The sequence below is a fragment of the Larimichthys crocea genome, chromosome I, assembly GCF_000972845.2.
Source record: "Larimichthys crocea isolate SSNF chromosome I, L_crocea_2.0, whole genome shotgun sequence".
Taxonomy (NCBI): Eukaryota; Metazoa; Chordata; class Actinopteri; family Sciaenidae; genus Larimichthys; species Larimichthys crocea.
The window spans coordinates 15,344,341-15,366,648 of NC_040011.1; the positions used below are offsets into that span (position 1 = coordinate 15,344,341).

Sequence of the window (22,308 nt, forward strand, 5' to 3'; positions counted from 1 at the left end):
ACTCAAGCTGCCAACTCAGTTCACTATTTTAACCTTTTTCTAGAAATGTCTCGTGAGCAGCGTCGGGGTGAACAGCGTGCCCCGTGATCTATGGTTTACGAGCATTACACGGTTATGCAACAATGCATGTCTTCAGATGCATTATTTGAGTCAGTTGAGATTTAATTAAGATCACAGCCTCTAAAATCCCTTTCAAATGAAACTGTAGTCAAAAGACAATGGCTGACACATCCTCACGCAGATTGTTTCTATTCTCTGCACACCAGCAATGCAAAGCTAATCCTTGTTTCCATGACGGCAGACAAGAGGGCCACAAATTGTGTTGCTTCTTGACACTCTTAATGTTGTTGTGTTATGTGACTCATATAAAGTACACAGCCAATTAACAAAATAATATAGAAAAAGGTATTCAGTGTCAGCAGTTAGGCTGAAAGTGTTAACTAAAAGGCAGGACATGTCAAACTTATTTATGTTCACACACACCCTTATTTTCAAGGTGCAACATGTCAATACCGTCCCGTATTGTTTTAAAAATATATAGGTCGTGACAGAGACGAGTGGTGAAAAAGACCTGCCGCCATAAAACACTCCACACCGTGTAATCTCATCATTATCCGACCATCTCAACCCTTTGAAACACATGGCATCTCAAGTGTAGAGTTAATCTCCCAATCTGAAACAGAGACACACACAGTAATGACCCTTTAAAAAAAAAAAAAAAAAAAAAAAGAAGGCTCGAAAGGCTTTTTCAAGTAAAAACATGTTTTAGTCCGGAAAGCAGAGAATAACAGCAGAGAGCAGCTGGTGGCTCACTATATCACAGCTAAACTATTCCCCCGTCTCTCCTCTCCTCTCTGTCCTGCCTGCTCCAGTACAAAGCCAGAGACCGTCCCTGTAAAGGATATCCCAGCGAGCCGCGAGGCTCTGGCAGCTACCCCCTGTGCCCCCCTCTCTCCGGGTACACGGCTAATATCTGGTTGCCTATGTCATGGTTTAGAAATGACAGGTGCTGGCAGCCCTTCGCCTTGACAGGCCACTGCACAAATAACGCCCCTGCCTGAAAGGGCTAATGCACTACTAATGAACAATAAATCAACTTTGATTACAAACTGTCAACCCAATCAGCTCGCACTCCAGCTCTCCCAAACTGCGAGTCTCGGCACAGCTGCACAGCATTACGGTGCACGCTGGCCCTGTTTGGGCTTAGCTCGCCTCCTCCACAACCATCTGATATTCTCCTCCACTGTTCTCCTCCACCTCTCCCTTCAATCAGGCACACAGTTTCTTAACACTGATGTAAGGGTGCTGAAACATTGCACTACCACCCCAAAATAAAAATAAAAAAATAAATAAAAAACACACACACACACACACACACAAAACATTAAAAAGTTTGTCTAAACGGTGAGCAAGAAAAAAACAGCACTCTGAAAAAGTCTTCTCTATAGTTGCATTACTTGAAATGGTTGCAATAAAAATACTTGAGATCATTAAACAACAGAAAGTCAATAGCTGTCTTATGTGCAAAACCTCAAAGCTTTCAAACAGGACTCAAAGCTGACAGCAGAAAAGATGGAAGAAAATGACCACAACTTTCCCTCCTAGGCGCACTCCCCTTTTGTTGCAGCTACCACAACACACATGCACGTACAAACAACAGAACACACTCTTAACTTTTCAGGAAGATGCGAGCGATGACATTCGGAGTGACAGCGTGTCTCTAACGTGGTTTTGTGGTGACGGTGTCAAATATAGAGCTGTGCCAAAGCCTGTCTTAATTCACTGTGACACCACGAGGAAGAGTGAGGATTAGTTCAGAGCATGTAGCCCGAGAGCAGGCAAAGTCTGCACACTCACCGACTCACACCAACAAATAATCACAAAATAGACTCAATGAAAAAAAAAAACAATAATAATAAAAAAAAGAATATTTTAAATGCCTCAAACAAAACAATTGAGTAATAATCTGGAGATAAATGACGTAAAGGAGAAGGCTCTTCAAACTTTTCATAATTCAAACAGCATACAGTACAACACTGGATCCTGCTGAACTGGTTAGCTCACTATCAGCAAAGTAAACAAAAAGACAAAAATGACAATGGAAACTTATTCTACATGATTATATATCTAATACAGTAAGTGACAAACAGTCAGAGCAAAAGGAAACTGTTGCTTCAACTTTTTTTTTAGTGACATGCTGAAAACCGCCAACCGGACAGACACAGCACAAAAACAAGGAGCTGGTTATCCGTGCAGTCTTATTTTGAAAAGCACAAAGAGTAAATGTAAAGTACATGACACCTGCTCACTGCGCCTCTCCTGTCAGGACAACACTGCAAACTGTCAGCGGCAAAGTCAGCCCCGGATAACCGCCACACACACACACACACACACACATACACGCTGCATGACAAAATTAACCAATTACAATGATAGAACATCAACGATAGACAGACAATAAAGCCTCTATTTCTCTCTTTTTCCCCGGTCAAATTAAATTGTCAAGTTTTTTTTTTTTTTAACACAAGAAAGCTGGCAAAATCACAGAAATCAATCATATTGACAAACCTGACAAACTCCATTTAGCTGGCAGGGTAAACAGAGAGCTGGGCCACGCGGTGTGGAGTGAAGCAGAGCGGAGAGCCGAGCGGAGAGGGAAGGAGAGAGAGAGAGAGAGAGAGAGAGAGAGAGACAGAGAGAGGGAGGGAGGGAGAGTGAGAGAGAGAGCGATAGGGAGAGGTAGGAGCGCGCAGGCTGGCTGGTTACGAGGCTGGGAGAAGCTGGGAGGCTGAGAACAAGCGCCGCTGTGCTGCTGTGAAGTCTCCAACCTTCCTCGGGATACAGACAGATTGCACGCGCAAGGTTGCTCCCCGGCTGACAAGATACAAAACTATCCAATCAACCACGCCCTTCTCAGCCAATCACAAGCAGCCTTCTAAACATAATCAATTCAAATGGGGCCACACAATAGGGAGCCTCGGGCTGGGCTGCAGGTGAACTCGTGCCTTTGTGTAGGGGCCCCTTTAAAAAAAAAAAAGGAAAAAAAAAAGGAGAGAGGAAAAAAAAAAAAAAGACAGTTGACGGCTGTTAACCCTTTGACCCCTGCCGGGACTCCGGCAGTGCTATTGAAACAATGGGAGCCTAAAGAAAAGAGGCCCTTTAATTAAACAACAGATAAGTAAACACAGCTATCCAACAGAAAGAAAGAAAGAAAGAGAGCAGGCTGGCCCCGCTATCAGCCCTTTATTGTTCTGCTAAATGGAATTGTTTACAGTGGCGGAACAAAGACACAACTCATTTCACATGCTGAAAACAACAAAATGCACAAACAGTCGAGACGCTTTGTAGTTATTTGGACTTCTTCTTCCTTTTCAAATTCCCCAAGCCGAGACAATAACACATGTATTTTATTTTCAGAGTGAAATAATGTATTTATGAGAACACTTTGTTTTGCCTTGTGTTTGCTCCACTAACTTTAATGTGTGCTCATGCGCCAGAGCACGCAACTAGTTGCAACGCAATATACTTTGACAAGTTTGTCTGTTTGCTCATAAAATCAACCACAGCAGCATGAACTTTTCTCTCTTTTTTTTCCTGCAGTTTTTAAACACTTATCCTACAATTTGGCCCGAGACAAGCTAAAACCACTTACATTAATAGCTAACATTACACCAGCTACCAAGCAATCCATCCAACTCCATCCCAATGAGAGCAATTAGCTGTCATAATATCATCACACTCTTTAACACCCGTGTGCACTCTTGTAAGGGGAAAAGACAGGAGAGGAAAACAGGACTGTGCCACCTACTGGAGATCTTACTGAACTCGCCAGGAGAGAGAGAAGTCTTGCTCCTGTCAACATGTACACGTTTGAACCTTTTAACTGAGCAAGTGTGTTTCATTCTATAGCACATAAAAAAACATACAGGAACGGAAAGAGCTGTTAATCAGACCTACTTTAAGTAAGAACAATAAAATCAGGTTCACTAACATGTGCAACCCACTTAACAAAGAATTAGAGAAAAGGCATGAGGCTAAATTAACACCTCACTTTGTTAATTATCATGACAATAAACACAGAGCTGAATAACAGAGCTCTAAAACACAGCTCATATCAACAGCTATAAACCCTTGGCCATGGATAAAGGAATGTTCACGGGATGTATTCCAGTCCACAAACACACTGGTAAAATAAACAGAGCGCCTGCATAACAAGCCACTGCTCTCATGTGCTAATAACTAACAATGAGCTCTGCTAAGCTGGCCTGACCTATATAAATTATTGACTGGGACACCTCAAGTGTCAAAAGTGACAATTCCAATACATATCATAGTGAATAATTAAGTGGAAGAAAAGGACGCTTTTATTTTCTATCTGACGGCTCACCCGAAAAGACAGTGACATGCAGGCATGTGCTTACAACTGCATGCACACACACACACACACACACACACACGCACACACATGCACAAAGTGGTTTAGGCTACGGCCACACTCTTCTCCCCCGGCACTCTCCCTGGGGTGGTATGTCGGCGTATTCTCAATAAAACACCTTCTTAGCAGTAATAGGCCACTGTTCTCATTTCAACGCTCCCAAAGGCCTCATGATAAATTTAGCAGACGCACAGTTCAAGCTTCTCCTCTCACACACTGTCTTTCTAATCCATTGCCTCTGTGCCTGCGCCATGTGAAATAATTACACATATGTGTCGATGTGATACACACGCTATATGGATTTTTTATTTATTTTTTTTCTTCCTGTGTGTGTGCACAGGGAAACATCAATATCCTTGAGCCTTGAACCGGCGTCCCCGGTGATAGTTTACAGAGAGTAGTGAGCGATTGTGTTCATGACAGAGTGGATGACATTATAAAATACTCCCATTTCCTGCTTGAGTTAGAGTGAAAGTATGAGTTAATGTCTGGTCTGGCCGGGGCTGTGCTCCGCTCGCAGATAACGACTCGGCTCCAATTACAAAGCCTTCCCAAAACACTAACACAGCCTGTGAATAAGCTGCACCGCCATGCCAACATAATGTCTTACTGCTACTATGGAAAGAGAAGCAGAGAAGTGGAGGGGAAGTGGAGAGGAAAACACAAAACTACAGTCATTTCTTTTCTTGAAAGGCTCTGGTGACCTGTACCATTGTCATGAGAAAACAAACGCAGTCTGTTTCCCTGTGTGGGTGTAGAGTAAATCATTGTTTACTGATGGTGGGAGTCAGCAGGGCAGGTGTGGGACCTATATAAATAACAGCTGCTCTATATAATATTGCCAAGGCAACAAAAATACCTTTTCGATCCTCAACACTACCATAATGTGTGATCTTCCTGTTATTCCTCTCTATTATCTCGACTGTCCCCTATCAAAGTCAGAACAGACGCAGAGCGTTTCATCACACAAATAAATCACACGACTTATGGTTTGTTTGTTTTTTTTTAACTTTGCACTGTTCAAATAGATCCCACGTTTGATTTTGGTGACCCGCTCACTTGCACTGACACCACAAAGGAGGGTGCAGAACGTCATGTCACTTCTGCAGCAGTAAAACAACAGCACGAAATCCTTTCTGAAGAGGCGCAATGGTCCTCTGTATTTCTAATCTCAAGCCAAGGAATGCAAAACTAAAGGTGATACATTTAACACACTTTGATTTGGTTTTCAATGTTATTCAAACTGCATTTATTTAATGCACACTTTAATTTCCCTGTGTTTCAGTGTTTTATTTTTATTTATTTTTATTGCTTGTGCTGTTGGTTTTAAAAAGTTAAAATAAAGTATTTCCACAGTAATGACATGACAGTGAACTCAGCTTTTAACATGTGCAACCCACCAACACTCCCTCTGATACTTAGAATAAGTCATATTTAGAGTGAATGGAGAGCAGAATGGAGTTACAGTAAGTCACGCCTGAGTCACCGTGTTCCTCCTGGTCTGTTATATATGGGTTTGGTTATTTACTTTTAATTTCTGTATTCAGGAACACATTGTTTAGTCAGCACATGTGAACTTTACAAAATATTTCCTGAGGTGATATGCCAGCCAGTGTATAACGGAGTTTATGTTTCAGCGTGTACCGTCTAGTGTGGTTTTTAGTCTTAGTCAAAACAAGAACACTTTGGGTTTGACATCGATTTAAGGAGGTGGGGGAATTTCTGCGCCGTCTTGTTTGGTGATTGATTCATCCTTGATTTACAGATGACAAACTATATTAATACACAAAATTGTTTTTTAATAAGCAATAACACTTGTTCTGTGTGGCCCGTGAAGATAAAAAAAATAACTTAAGCACTAAATCTGAAGCCACAAAAAGTTTGTGTGTTATTTTAATGATAATGTCATACTGTAATTTATAGGCGTTGATATGCAATCACAGATAAATGAGATTTACTATTATAATTATACAGATCCCGAGCAGAGTCTAAGCACGTCTGTCTGTGGGTGGCTCCTCTCATCACTTTTTCAGAAGACTCTGAATGTAGGACGCACAGTAAGCCTACAGCACCGCTAACCACTATGATTAACTGTTTAGCTAACCTTTTCTGTGGTGTTATTAAACTGTATTTGTTAGCCTGTCCTGTTTCCAACACTAACCCATAAAACTCCTCAGGAACATTCCTGGAGGTAACAGATATAGATGAGCACTCTTCATGCAAATTTCTTTGAACCAAAAAGGCAAAAAAAATTTAAGTGCAGCAGCACAGTAATGTTACTCTGACTTGAAGCTTTCTGAAGATTGGGTGTAGCTCGTATGGCTGTGCTGTGCACTGTGATGGTTTACTGTACAATGTCCAACACAAACATAAAACATAAAATACAACTCCAAATTATGTCCTCATGTAGCTGAAGGCCCCTCTGTCTCTGGATCTCTCTCATGCTGTCAGAGCGAGACAATATTTCTCTTTCCTACTCCTGACCAAAAAAGTGAAAATGAAATCAGAGAATCGCCAAGCTGTCAAAACTGTGCAACGGCACCCAGAGAGAAACAGCTTTGTGAGCTGATGCTGACTTGACTGCACCTTGCATAGCTGTTAGTGTTTATTAATGCTATGGTTGACTGTGCATCCATCCATCCTTCCACCCCTTCTGCAAAAGGGCGTGTGAATCACTCCGATCAACGCACGCTTGACATCAAGACATAGTGCCAGAGGATGACACAAAGATACAACAGATTTTAGGGGGAAGCTTATGTGTATCTGTGTGTAGATGGGTGGATGACTGAGTGGGGTGGAGGGTTGAGAGGGCTCACTGCTTGAAGGGAAACATCAGGTCTAAAATGAAAAGAGGGTCCTGAAAATGGTAAGTGGCTCCCAGCACTGAGACTGCAGTCGGTTCGACAGTCATCGTCTTGGCTGGGAGAGAGCTCCTAACATAGCACACCCCCCACCCACCCCACCCCTCCTGACAAGTCTCTGCTTGGCAGCGTGGAAATGGGGACAGATGACTTCATTCTGACAGGATTAACCCAAACCTGGTTCTAATCTATACAGTACACATAATACATTTTTACAATATGACAAGGAAAACAAGCAGTAAAAGAGATGGCCTTGATCCCAGGGTTCCACGCGAGCACCGGCCTTGCTGTCATGTTGATCATTCCTGACAGACTGAATCACAGCAAAGCAACGCACGCTTCAAACAGGAGATTTCTTTACAGCGTCACCTTGGGAACACAAAGAGATGAACTCCTTCTGATGATCACGCATAGATGAATGAATGACGAATTATAGGATTTTACTATTGGGGATTGATAGCGGAGTTCCGAATGACATAAAAATACTGATGGCATCACTGCATGCTGAAGACAAACATTAACCTGGAACCTGGAATCTCTGCTGGGTGTCACTGATGACGAGACTCTATAATAGTGGTTTCCAGTCTTTGCGCTAAGCTAAGCTTCAAGAACTGCGAACACTTGATGTTGCTTGTGGTTGCGTCCACATACTCGTTGAATTATCTCCTGCTCAACCTGCAGAGATTTGATCTTTAATAGACTAAGGCTAATCTTGGCAAGCTTAAAGCAGTCGCTAAGTGAATCAATTAGAAATTGGCAATGCTTTGATTTGGTTCAGCGTTTTGAGAGAGTGCCACCACTCCATCTGTCTCTCTATGTTCAGCACTTCTTTTCTTACACACTTTTTCCTCCCGTCAGTATTATTTCCTTGTCTAAAATTCTTCCACTGTATTTTCACTGAGTATAATTAGGCACTCCTGTTGTCTTAGCCAGCTCTCCTTTTGTGTAAAAGCGAATCTGTATCTCACAGCAACTAACCCAGAACATTAATCCAGTCTCGTGCTCGCCGTCACCTCGCCAGTGGGCTACCACTGCCGTGCCACTTTGGGCCACTGGCTGTGGGAACACCTCGAAATGCTGCCTCAGATCGCCCCTACAGCACTGGCTGAGCTCCAGCTGACAGGCTTCGGCCTAGTGCTCTAATGACTTACAGATTGGAGCGCTGTGGTATACATGTGTCAGGACAATGCCATGGGCCTACTGCAAAAACAGTAGGAGAGGGAGAGAAAGAGAGCCGGCGGCTTCTCCCTGTCCTGTCAGACAGAGGCTTGGCCCCTGGATTGTGTCACATCACGCTTCCCCCCAACAGACCGCAAATGAAGGATGTGAAGAGCGAATGCGGGGAGGAGGGGTGTCGGAGGGGGGCGCTGTACAACTTAAAAGGCTTTCATCCTGTAAACCGAAAAGACATTATCTTTTGACCTGGAGATGCCCTCTGTCAGGCTGTACACTATGGTGTGAAAACACAGGGAGAGAGAGAAAAGAAGGGATATAAAGAAAGGAGTAAGGAGTAAGAAGTCTGGATTGTGGTATCAACTGGTAATAGTATAGATAAGAAAACTGTCTGCTGGCATGGTTTTTGAAACATTATCAGTATTTTCTGATCAGTGTTTGAGGAATAACAAGCGATGCACCTTTGACATCATGAAAATGTTCAATGCAACATTTATCAGAGAATACTGAAGACTGTTTCTCATTTCAAAAACAAAAAGGCCATCACACAATTACAATAAATATGAAAAAACAAAGAAACTCAGAGGACAGAGATGTTCCTTTAGCTTCACATTTTTTGCATAGAAGATCTTCACTTGAAGATGAAACACGAAAGCTCTCAGTAGTCATCCTTCTCTATCAGTAGACTTTGAACCACAAGTAAAAAATGCCTTATATTAAAGCTACAAGTGTTAAACATATCTTTACTTTCCCACATTATCCACCTGCCTCCCCTCAAACTCACTGTTCATGCATCCTCATTACAGTGCAGACGTACTGCAGACAGAAACCAGTCAATGTCATTCAAACAGCGTCCACACAGGGAACTTCAGCTGGCTGCTGGCCATTCCTCACACTGTACCAGTGACATGAATAATGAAGGCCAATCTCAGGCACAATCCTGGATGGAAAACAAGCATAATCTGAGCATTACACTGATAGTGAAGACACCATGTTGACACAACATCTCCAGCCCAGCTGAATGCCACATAATCCCCTGTAGGAGGTGGATGTCTACGTAGGATCTCTTCTGCAATGAGGTGTAGTTAACCAGCCAGGCTCGTGAGCAACGCCACAAACGAGCTTCAATTTCCCCCCCTCCTCCTACCTCGGTGCTGGTGGACTATCAGCGAGGGTCCGACAGTGTTGTTCCTAATTACCTATTTCTCCACTCCTGATCCTGCGGCTGGCATAATTAGTTACCTGGGGCTGCAATCCAATTTGAAGTGATGACAAGAAAGTGATCCATGAAAAAGTAATAAGTTAAATCCAATTTCAGCCTGCCTCTAATTAAATGCACATGGAACTAATGAGTCAAACCCTACCATTTCACTGATAATGGTAATTAGCGGGGTGGGAGTTGCCGGCTCTCGTTGTTGTGCCACTGTAGGTGTGAAGCGCAGAAAGGTAAAAGCGGCATGGATTCTTTTAATCACACGTGTCATTCTGTCAATGTAATTTACTGGCTTTTTGACCAGTCAAGTATGTTTAGCTGCTTTCCAGCCTGCGTAGCAGCTGTTTGTATATCCAGTCTGATTAAAGCGCCTCCAGGCTGCTGAGTATACAGCGGAGGCATCTTCATCCAGAGGCAGGGGTGGGCGGTTTAGGGGTGAGGGGGGTGTGCGTGTGTGGGGGGGGCACCCCTGTTGGAGATATGAAACCAAAGAGCCATTTAATGCTGATCAAGGATTCTGAGGCTTGTTTGACTCATATTTTTTCCTCTTTCACTACTCTATGCAGGTCTTTTTTTTTTTTTTTTTAGATATTCTGGATATACCGTGCTTCATTATTTTTGACTTGAATAAGAATGAATTGGAAAGTGAGTCACATCTCCAAATGAGTAAAAGTCTCTCCGCACATCTCCTTGTGCCTAATGGGAAGACCGCTGAGATGAATGGAGTCTCGTCCGCAGATCAGGTGCTTTTATGGGGTGTCAGCTTACTACACAGCCTCATAATTGTTGGATCATGTCTTTTGATGACCCAGTCCAGCTCAACAGAGAATCATTATCCAGGCTGTGTGATGGAGATAGTGAATGTTCTGTGTGAAGGGGGCTCCTCCAAGCACGGGTTTGTTCTTAAAAGAGGAAGTGAGATGAGACTCAGACCGTTACCCTCTGGTGTTTCACAAAATATGTTTGTGTGTGTGTGTGTGTGAAAGAGAGTGAGAGAGATGGTGCGAGAAAAAAAAGAAAAGAAAAAAAACAAGAGAAATCTCACCACCAGAAAAAAACCCCCAACAAAAACAAATGTAATACATCCTCACACGGAACGGCACACTGATGTTTATGTATGAACGCTTGGCTTTAAACTCTGTGAGTGCGTGTGTGTGCGTATGTGTGTGTGTGTGTGTGTGTGTGTGTGTGTGTGTGTGTGGTTGGGGTGTGTTTAATTAGCAGAATATGTAATTCAGAGATAAACAAACACTTGTCTGGACCTGTGGCTTTTTCATAATGGCAGTTTCAACCCAGCAAAATGTAACATACAACATTAGAGAGAAGGCAATTTACGGTGTTAGTTAGATACTACAGCGAGCCTGCGCTCTCTTCACAAGAACCGGGCAGGAGAGAGGGGAGGGGAAGCGGGGGAAAGGGCCCGACTCTCTTTTCAATAGCTGAGTGACAGCTTGGCCAAGCTCTCTGTATACATTAATAAATTAGAATTTTAATTTTGTCTTTGTCTGCAGGAGATGGTCTAGTACTTCACTATGTACCAACAACTGGCTGTACGCTGGAATCTGCCGTTGTGGTCCCCTCTGTTGACCTCTGCAGCACAATTCCCTGCCAGGCTGGGGAAACTATTTAGTTTGATCCTTTCAACTTATTTGAATCCTGACAAATATGCACACAACTGAAAGGTCATCACAGTCATATTTCATCCTCTGGAGCTATTCCGAAGACATCTGCACAACAAAGAGGCTTTTTCACAACCTGACATTAGACCTAGCTGCTACAATAGCTCATTAAAAAGGGCCCCCAATGGGATAGTAAGGGTATTAAATATTATATATATATACACACATAGAGAACAGGGCCTCCGTATTAATTACCAAATATGCCCTGAAGTCGTTTGCAATTTCACACTGACACAAACAACCGCTCCTTGTTCAAACAAAGATATACATCTCTGAGGCAGCTGATCTGAAATTAACGTAAATATTGCATCAGATACGCAGCGCCAATCATATTAAAAAGCAGAACGGAAAAAAAGAAAAATGAAAGGATTTTTTTCCCCTTTGCATCACAAAAGCAGTCCAAATAACTCTCCCCAACGCCTCTTTACCTCTCCCCACCCTCCCACTTTCCCACCCTTACTCCACCTCCAAAACCCTCCACCTGGATCACCCACCCTGCTCATGGGCTGCTCTATAGCACCTCCTGCTGCCGGTGGTAGGCACCTGCCTCCTCTTTTTTTAAATTTGTATTTCTGCTGTGTGTGTGTGTGTGTGTCTGTGTGCGGGCATGTGCAGGCAAACAGGGAAAGCATGGCGCTTCCTCAGATTGACCCGACTCACTTCTCTATGGGAGGAACGGAGCTCTCTCTCACTTCCTCTCCCCCCCCCCCCTCATTCAACTTCTCTCTATCTCTCTCTCTCTCTCTCTCTCTCTCTCTCTTTCTCTCTCTCAAGCTGCACACCTCCTAAACTTCAGTTCAGTCAATAGAAAAGGCCTTTTCCACTGCAGAGGTCAGCCAGACATGCTGATGTGTGTTCCTGAACTGGAATGATTCTGGCACTACTGGTTGAGCTCGTGATCTAAACTTCTCACACAGAGGCTTTTCTAACATTCTGGACTATATATTTCACATTTCTGCTTCTAACGTTCAATGTCAAGACACATGGTTGATTGCTTGTGTGTGTGTGTGTGTGCGTGTGTGTGTGCAGCTAAATCACACATAATGCGTGAGCATACATAACTGCAAATGTTGCACTGCCAATTTTAATTTCCTGTTTGTGAACTTAGCCTTGCGCTGTTTCTCGCACACTATGTTCTAGAGAGAGTTGCATAAGTTCACTTTGTTTTTTCTTTCTTTTCATTGGATCAACCACAAAGTCAAATAACAGAGCTATCTGATAATGGTGAGTTAATACATGTGAGTGTCTGAGAGCGACAGAACATATTTACGGTACCTGTAGACTTTGCTGCTTGTCGTTGACTTTGGGGGATTTGCGGCCGGTGTTTTGTTGAGACTGCAGTTGCTGTGACTGGGACTGCTGCTGCTGCTGCTGCTGTTGATGTTGTTGCTGCTGCTGGAGGAGTATCTGCCGAGCCACTTGAAGAGCCTATTAGAGAGAAATACATATAGAAAAAAGATTTTAGAAAAAAAAAAAGAAAAGAAAACGTCCAATAAGAATGCTAGAAGTAGAGATGCTGAAAGCCCCTCGAGAACACTTTGATGCCTATTATCAGAGCAGATGTATCCCCTTACAACAATATCCCCTTGGCCTGGTGATAGATAACAAACAAACACTGTAAACCATCTTTTAATACTCTCCCATTCAGAGTCATAAATCTAAAGCCGGCATAAACAATCCCTCTGCAAAAACACAGGCAACAATGATCTGATGTCAAACAAATTCACAGACAGAAAAAAAAAACAAAAAAACAAAAAACAAAACTGCATCCATCCAGAAGAAATATTAATCTGCTGATAACTTAACAGCAAACACAAATTGTCACAGAGACGCTAATCAGTGCTTTTGATCCTCCTTTAACTCAGTCAAACTCCACAAATAAAAGGCTTTATGACTGCTTCAAATATCTGTTAAAGGACACGGCCTTCTCAGTGGAAAACAAAATACAGTGCAGTCACATGTTTATTGCTCCAGCTACTCCCTTTTCCCTTACGATAAATAATCAAACATGCCATCCAGAGCAAACAAAGCTGGAGAGAGCTCGGGGGAAAAAAACACAGTGGTCTTGAAAACGGTCAGCGATACCAAGAAAAGCAAGCGTTGTGTTCCCACAGTGAGCTGGCCAGCCTCACACCTCCACCAGTAAACCATCTGGGTAAATAACTGGCCTCATTCTTTCCGTGTTCCTCAGACGATTGCTCCCACAATTAAACAAACAGTCGGGGGAGGGTGGTGTGTGTGTGTGTGTGTGGGGGGGGGTGGGGGGGGGTGGGGGGGGGGGGGGGAGACATATCCGAGCTCATCTCACAGACAGTGGAGAAGTTCTCCGGTCGATTACTTGAGAAGTTTGAAAATTGTGAAAGGAAATGGTGGAATGTTTAACAAGAAGATAGTGAGATAGGGAGAGAGCACAAAAAAAGGAAAAAGGTTCACGCGACATGTGAACAAGTGAGTGAGACCTATGAAAGGCTGTGTGAAAGTAAAATATCTACAGGGAAAGGGCAAACAGGAAGCTCTGTGGACGGATGAAAAGGTAGACAGAACTATAAGAACTGGTCTTAGTGGTGGTAAAGTCTGACAATACTTTAAGGCAAAAAGGGGAGAGACAGTTCAGGGTTGGAGTGAACAGCTGTATGATGGTCTGTGTGTGGGTGTATGTGCTGACCCTCCCAAACACACGGCTGTCGGATGACATCATGAGGCATAAATATGACCACGGGCTACAAAGAGGCCACACTCCTGGCATTTCACCAAGCTTAACTTTAAAGCACATAAATTGTCCTCCTCTCCGTCCATCTTTGTCTTTCTCTGAGCTCTTGTGAAAAGACAAATGACACCAGAGCAACATATCTCTTTCTGCATGCCTAATTGTTTTTTGGAGGGGAACCCCCTTTTGCAAGCAGGTTTACTCATAAAGCGTATAAATTGAAACTAAGAACTACGTGAGCGAGATTCACTCCCACACGATTTCAATATTTACATTTACATTTGAGGCATTTGGCTTTTTCAAAAAATATGGTGTGAAGAGACATGGGGAGCGGAAAATCTTCTCATGCAGAGGTAATATTGAGAGATTGTCTCTTTGTAGTGACAAAGCGCATGATGATATTTTTATCACGTTATGAAGCCCTTTAATTGTTAAAACAAGTAAAAAAAATTACATTAAAATGGCAAAGTATTATTACATTTTATGTTTGGGGGGGAAATTCACCTTAATTTCCACTCACAATTTAAACCTAAAAATATAATATTTCAGCATCAAATCACAATATCAAAGTTACCAGTGTCACCAGCTTTTAGAATAATATTCATAACAGTAATCTATGTGTGAGATAGAGTGATTACTCTGAATTAGTGGCTCGGATAATCTCCAAATCAATGTTTTGTGTTAGCTTCTGCAGCACCAAAAACTTCAAATGACTAAGATGGCGAAACGCTGATAATTCATGAGGAAATTCAAAAGAAAAGAAATTATTCACGACGACCAAGGCGTGGTATTACGGGCACATTGAAGAGTAAACAAAGTTCACTGTTTTCTTTTCCGCTGTAACTGATGACACATGCAGTGAAATGTGTGTGCGGCATGTGTGTGTGTGTGTCTGGGTTTACAACCGAGGGTGTTGGAACAAAGAGAGTTGAGTCAACAGTAATGGATGAAGAGATACATTTCTGGGAAGTCTTCCTTCACTGTCATCTTCAAATAAAGCAAAGAAGACGAAGATAAAAAGCAGACTGCATCTGCTCTGTGATCAGTTAGCACATGTAGATAAAGACACGCTCTTGAAACGACGCGCTGTTAATGAGTACATGAATATTCTAATATTGTTACTATTAGTTATGATATAACCACACGTTACTCAAAGCGAGGTTGTTTGCAGAGCATTCACCATCCAATCAAAAGGCAGGTAACACCTATATTTGACAGCCACGGTGTCCGTGTGTGTATGTAAGTTTGTTTGCGCTTAAATTATTACAAGAACTGTCTTTGTATTCATCCTTTAGTAACAGGGAAGTTACATGACGGGAGATAATTATGTTTGAATTAAGGTAGAGCCTAATGTGACAGTTTAAACTATGATCACATTTTGCAACATCGCACGAAATTGGGAAAATGAACGTGGCCACCCGATATTCACGTAAGCAGCTTCATCAAATCATTCTTCCAATTAAAGTAAGGGCAATAATTATGCGCTCAGGCACTCCAAAACACAGTCAATGATCATCTCGACACAGACAAATGAAGTTAAATCACATGGTTGCGTGGCAGCACATGCCTGGATATGCAGTTTTAATAACTTAATGTGACTTTTGATAGCCAAACATGAGTAAACGCTGTTGTTGGTATAGGAAAATAATGAGCGGAGAAGGCGAGAGGGGCTGAGAACCTGCGCCGTGAGCTCTGCTCCACTGTTTAGGAATGTTGCTGTCATGTTTGTATTTTTAAAAGGGCACTGGAGCTGGCATGCCTTTGAGAGGCCTAATGCTGAGCTAAAATAACCTATTGTGGAGTGTCACCGCCATGTTTACACAGCAACCACTCCTCGATTTCAGACCTCTTACCCCACCTCTTCCTCCACCTCCTCCTCCTCCTCCTCCTTTGGAATTTATCTTCTTTTGATCTTCCATTCAAAGGTACTGGATGCTTGATAGACACGCATGTGTAAGAGATGCTCCAGGCAAATGTGACAAACTGGAAACTGATGACAGGCACAAGACATCTGAAGCACAGAGAAGTGAGAGAAACATCGTGTTGTGTAGGTGCAATACAAAAGAAGAAGGTTACGTTCAGGTCAAGTAACGATAACTAGAGTAGGTTCCCCTGAGACAAATACAGTGCATGGAAAATGCTCTGCAACTGAACAGAATCATACGTTTTATTGTATCTATTTATGTCTACACAATGTACATAAATTGGATTTGTGTAGGTTTCATCAGTGGCCCTGTTATAACTCAAAATGACGCTGTTTGGGAGGCAAGCTTGTTACTGGAATAAGAACCTAACTGCAAAGCTAGACGCCTACGTCCACACACAATTCACTGTTTGTAGGTCTACACGAGCACAAATACACACACGCACACACACCATAGAGGGAGCGAACCCTCCAGGTGCTTTTGATTAGAAAACACCCTCCAGCACATGACAAAGGTTTTTTCTTTTCTTTTTTTTTATCAGCAACAAAGCTGTTGCAATTTGGTATCCTTGTCATTTGCAGTCCTCTTTTATATTCCCCGTTTCAAATGTGTTCAAAGTTCACACCCTCTTCCCCGTGTTAACGCAACTTCCTCAATAAACAACAGGCATTTTATTTTTTATCTGCATCTACTTTCACACCACATTAGTGAATAGAGGCAGGAGCGTCTCTTATGTCCCTGGGCCATCACGCTGTGATAAGGGAACTGCTAAGTACTAGATGTCTTTATGTGCCGTCTGCACATGTGGATTATTTACAGGCTTTGGGGTTTCCTGCTGCTAAAGCCAGCTCTGGGTGTCTTACAAATCCCAGCTCAGAGCATTGCCACACAGTCAAGCCTTCTCTCTGCCGAATCCCTTGCTACACCTCTTTCCCACTACCACAAGAAACAACATATTTCAGATATTTATCCAACTCTACTGACCCATGGGAAAAATCAAAAACAGTTCTAAGAGGTCAAATCCGTATAACGTAAATAGATTTAAGTGTGACGGACACACACCTTTTCTAAATGAAGGGAATGTGACAAAAGGTCCAGAGAAAATAGAGATGATGTGGGTGTAAATGTTTAGGGGGGAAATCAGAATCAGAGTGTCTCCATCAGGAGTCAGACAGTGAGGAACAGGCCAGCGTTGTTTGTTCAGCCCATCAACAGAGAGACCTCTGTAATTCTATAAACGTCCGGCTCGTCTTGCCACAGCTGGCGGAGACCTTGAACGTGAAATGGTTTCAAGCAGATTGCTCCTAATTGCTAGAAGATGTGCGAGCAGGTGTAACCAGATCCCTGCGGCCACTCAGAGAAGAGGAGATGTGCATCTGTTTGTGCGTTTCTGCACATGTGTGTGTGTGTGTGTGTGTGTGTGTGTGCGATTCGGTGTATTTACTCAGTGGCCACGTTTCACCAGGCTTTAATAGTAAGGAGAGTGTGGCTCAGAGACAGCCAGCAACAACACGACTAATAGGTTAGCTCTTAATGTAGTCTCAGGCTCTGAAGACACCGGGCCCTCTGGTCTCACTCTGCAGCCTCTGCGGGGTTTCCACACCAGCGGCCTAAATGTCAAGGTTATCTGCCTGACTTTTTCTGACTGATCGCACGTCTCAGCTCACCTGACATTTATCACTTGTGCTGTTTCTTTTTCAAAGGCGAGGTCCTCTGCTCCTCAGCGGTAGCCTAAACAGGAAGAGGCCAGGTTCTTCTCTCGCCAGCTCCTCCGCGTAAGTTGCTGATGTGCTAAGACTTTCACACGCAGCCCAAGGAAGCAAAGTGTTTCAGTCGTTTCGGACGTGATATTGGACTGTTGTAATATGGCAGATATGGTGTTAGAGGGGTATGGACTGTGCAAACATATAGAAATTCACTCGGAATACTTGTCATTTTAATTGAAATGCATATGCTTTTTATTTTTTATTTTTTCGGGTTGGATGGGGGGTGGGGTGATTTTTAAACATGTAAGCGGATAAGCAGTGAGGATCATGTCTATTTATATTAATTGCATTTTTTCTCTTTTCCTCAGTAATACAGACGTTTATCTGCAATGCAAAGCAGGCAAAGTCTGCTTTCCCAGTAAGTATATAATTAATGCCATTTCCAAAAAGCCACTCCACATGGAAAACAGGCCCTGATGCTCAAACCTTGCGCATTACAGGGCCCTCGCAACAACACTCTCCAGTCTGTGTTTAGATTTCCAAACTAATTCATGTAGAATACATAAATAAATCAACGTTTTATACCCACTTCAAACCATTAGATTCCCTTCCTTCGCTGCACTTTTCAACTAATCTATTAATATTTATGACAACACTAAACATTTCAAATATCCACGTTTAAACAATAAGGGAGTGCGTGCACTTACATAAGACAAAATCTGACTTCAGTAAAAACCCCATTTTGTTTGTCCAACACATCTCCCCCCGCCTGTAACCCCCTCTCCCCTCCCCTCCCTCCTCTCTCTCTCTCTCTCCCCATAACAGGTAATGCAGTGCCTTGACAAATGTTTTGTAGGGAAAAAAATGACTAAGAAAAACAAGACGAAAGCAAAGTTATTAACTGTGAGTGGAGATAGAAGAGAGGGGGCTGTGAAGCAGGACTGATGATGGAGGGAGTGGAGTGAAAAGAGAGAGGGGGGGCGCAGACAGATGGAGAATAAGAGTGTGAAACAGAAACAGAGAAGAGGAGAGGTAAAAGGGAGATGGAAAGAGAGGGGGGAAAGAGGAGAATGTAGAAAGAGGGGAGGCGGAGGTTGCAGTAGGTGCAGAGGGGAGGGTAAACAGCGCCCCAAGCAGGCGGTGCGGGCGCTCGGAGCCTGGTACAGAGGGGGTCAACCCCCCCTCTCAACACCACAACCCGGCGAGGTCAGCTCAGCTATGCAGGCCTGACAGCTTCCGTTTGCTGTGTGCGCGGCGTTTGTTTGGATTCCCCAGCCTTGCTTAGCCAGCAGCTTAACAACAGATGGCTAAAGAAGGCCTCTATTCAGAGCGGTCTGGATCAGAAAATCACACCAAGGAAAGTACACAGGCTGCAGACAAAACACACAGATGCATCGCAAGCACACACATGCAAATGACATGGATCGTCAGTGTTGCACATGCTGCAAATGGGAGCAACGGCAAATAAGGTTTTTGCTTGCTGCAAACACTTGTTTCATCTGCCCACAAAAATACATGAAAAACACGCGCAAAGACGGGACACACGCAATAATACGCAAGCGAGCACCGCAAGCACATGCACGGCATCGTCTGATCATTCCACAACAACTTCCTGGGACGATTCAATAACTGAGAAAATCTGAGTGAAAGCATTTCCGTCCTCCGCCATTATTAAACGAATACTGTGTTTATTACAGCTTTAGTGCGGTGTAAACTCATAAACACCCTCCCAGAGTACAAGAGGAGCTGTCAACTAAATATTGTTTCTCTCATGAGTCGCTCTTCCACCTCAATTACGCCTTTCAACTTCATAGGCTCAGTATGATAAAGTGGCAGTAAAAATCATTCACATTAATACTCCATTGTGCATCTGCTGCTAAAGGTAATTAAAGAAGTAAATGACTCATAAGAATAGACATATTAGCCGCAAAATGAAAGGCAACTGGGCTGCCTCATGAAAATATGTACCATTAAGATACTGCATTTTCATATTGGGGTAATCAGCTCCACTAGCCTGATGCTGATTTAATCCACTCCAGTGGAAAGTCTATCAGCGCACAGCCGCGTGTCACTGTCTCTCTTATGTCTACCCGCCAAGAGCCAGGCATTCTACTTCAGCATTGCCTATGAATGGCTCTACTAAAGGAGGGAGGTCACACACAGGCAAATCAGTCGGGGAAGCAGTCAATGCTTAGGTGTCATTTGGAGGCAGATGGAGAGAAAGAGAAAAAAAGAAGTATGAGCGTGAGAGGAGGATAAAATGAGCTAAAAAGAGTTTTAAAAAAAGAAGAAGAAAGAAAAGCAGGGGGAAGGCAAAAGCATAAACGATCTGGGAACAATGCAGCGGGCAGATCTCAGCAGCCCCTCTCTCCCTGACCTTAGCTTTTTGTTCTGAGCATATGATGCCTCAGGATGCCCACCACTGAATACGGCGATAAAATCCGTCAAGTTGATGAAGTGGGAGGAAAAGAACAGAGGCATGCCAACTGTGCTGGGTACTTAGATGGACTGTTAGAAAACACGCGCTCCTGCCGATTGCATCTTCGTTGGAAGTGTTGCATCACTTTGTAGCGGGGAGTGTTGTGCTTGGGAAAATGGGTGCTTCCAAAAGCCCAGCGTGAGACCTAGAATACTGTGAACAGATTTTATCATGCGTGAATGATATTGTTTAGAATGGGAAGATCTGTCTGCCCTGGTCTCAAAGACGGAGGACTCAACATTATTGATACGCTCGAGACATCAGGGATATGACCAGTAAAACCCCTAATCTCCCAATTTAGTTGTGGTGAATATAGATGAATGTAGTCCACACTCAGCTATAGAATAGTGTGAGGAGGGGAGGAGTGATCAGGTCATGGAGCGCCACAGTGCTCTTTGGCCTCTGAACAACTCAGTGCAAGTCATCTAGATGAATAATCCACTTAAACAGTAAAACAGACAACAAGCGGTGACACTGTCCAAAGCAAATTTGGACTGTTCCCTCAAGAAAGGGGAATAACATCTGTCCAAAGAGCAGATGGGTCTCCTCTCAACGTCTCCTCTTGATATTGTTAAGACACGGAACTTAAAACCATCTTTTGTTTTCTGCATCTTGCATCCAACAGCCGTACCGTAGCCCGTACGGTGAGGCTTTCTGTGCTTTTCGACTGTACATCTTTTCCCACTGATGCTCACTGCCTTGAACTGTCCTGACCTGAGACCTTACACATCATGAGCTGCTGAGGGAGAATTCCCAGTGTGTGTGTGTGTGTGTGTGTGTGTACGCATGGAGCGAGAGTTCTTCCGAAGAAGAGGATTTTCTATAAATCACAGGCCAGCCCAATTGGCTATGGATTGAGTTGCAGCGGGGAGAGACAGCTCCCTGGGAATAGCAGTGTCTCTGTTGAAGTCATTCCAAGATGGGTAATATGATCCTATGCCGCCAGGAATAAAGGAAGGGAAGAGAAAAGGAAGAAAAAAAATCTGATTGCTCCGGCCATAAAGAGGAGTAATCTCCAGCAGGGTCAGACACATCAGCCATCACACTGGACTGTAATGTATTATAGTCTCAAAGGCAGATGATGTGACACATGGTGGGCCTCACTTTTTTTTTTGGTGGTTCAAGAACTGATTTTTTGGATATTTTTTCATCTTTTTTCTCTTTTATTGGCAAAGTAGAAAAATGTGAAAGGTGTATGGGAAAACAAAGGGTTGCCACTTCTGGTGCAGTGGTAGATGAAGACCCTCAGTCTACTTGATAACACAAAGATCCTGTCATTGTAAGATGGGCAGAGATGAATCTTCCAATGATCCTCCAGCTAATTTAGAGTTATGTTTAATCTCTCTATATGTTATATTTGTGTACGTAAAAATACGTAGAAAGCATGTGGCATTACAAATAAGATGAAATAACAGAGGTAATAAAATAAGTAATAGATCAAATAAATAAAATAAAAAAGGTAATACTGTAAAAGGGGTTTTCCGACTACCATGATGATTTCTAATGTATGCAAATGCTAGTACCAACGGTCTGAAGCCAATAAACAACAAAACTGCCTGGCTGAGGTTAACCTTGGCATAAAGCAATAATGATCCCACACTCATAAACTGTATGTTTGGGCAAGATGTGGTTGAACAACCTCAACTGTAAAGTCCCAACAGCCTATCCAGAATGCAACGATTTGGGCTGTACGTTGTCCTGAAGTAGCATGAACACACCTGAGAAATGGTTTAACACATCCAATGGATGGCAAAACAGGTTTGTATTTAGCAGTGAGGGCGTGTACACGGGGGCTAAGAGTGGTAACAACGGTTTAATGTTACACAACCACCTAAAGCTGCAGCTAAGTAACATTATTTAACTATTTTACCTTAAAGCAGCTTCAAAATCATTTTGATGACTGTATTTGGAATTTTCATTAATACTCTGTGTCCTGAACGCCTGTCCGTGCACTATAGGTAACTAACTATGCACAACTTTGGGTTGAGCGGGTACGATCTCCCATCAGAAGTACGTTACACCAACAAGTATAGGTCTTGAGCTAGCTATGAGAAGAAGATAGCTCAGCTAGCATAGACATCAATGCAGAAATGAAGATACCAAAGAGGATGTTGATGGAGGATGGCAAGA

General features: G+C 43.0%; 1 protein-coding gene across 9 annotated transcripts in view; it reads right to left on the reverse strand.

Moving 5' to 3' along the window:
• foxp1b (forkhead box P1b) overlaps window positions 1-22,308 on the reverse strand; it is a 150,481-nt gene that overhangs the window by 42,284 nt on the left and 85,889 nt on the right. For 8 of the 9 annotated variants that reach the window (XM_019267268.2, XM_010734949.3, XM_027279262.1 and 5 more), the window contains one exon: window positions 12,637-12,789. In XM_019267268.2, the coding sequence (XP_019122813.1) occupies window positions 12,637-12,789 (153 nt within the window). Of the gene's footprint in view, window positions 1-2,568; window positions 2,993-12,636; window positions 12,790-22,308 lie in introns of those variants that run through there. The other variant, XM_010734952.3, reaches the window with a different exon arrangement.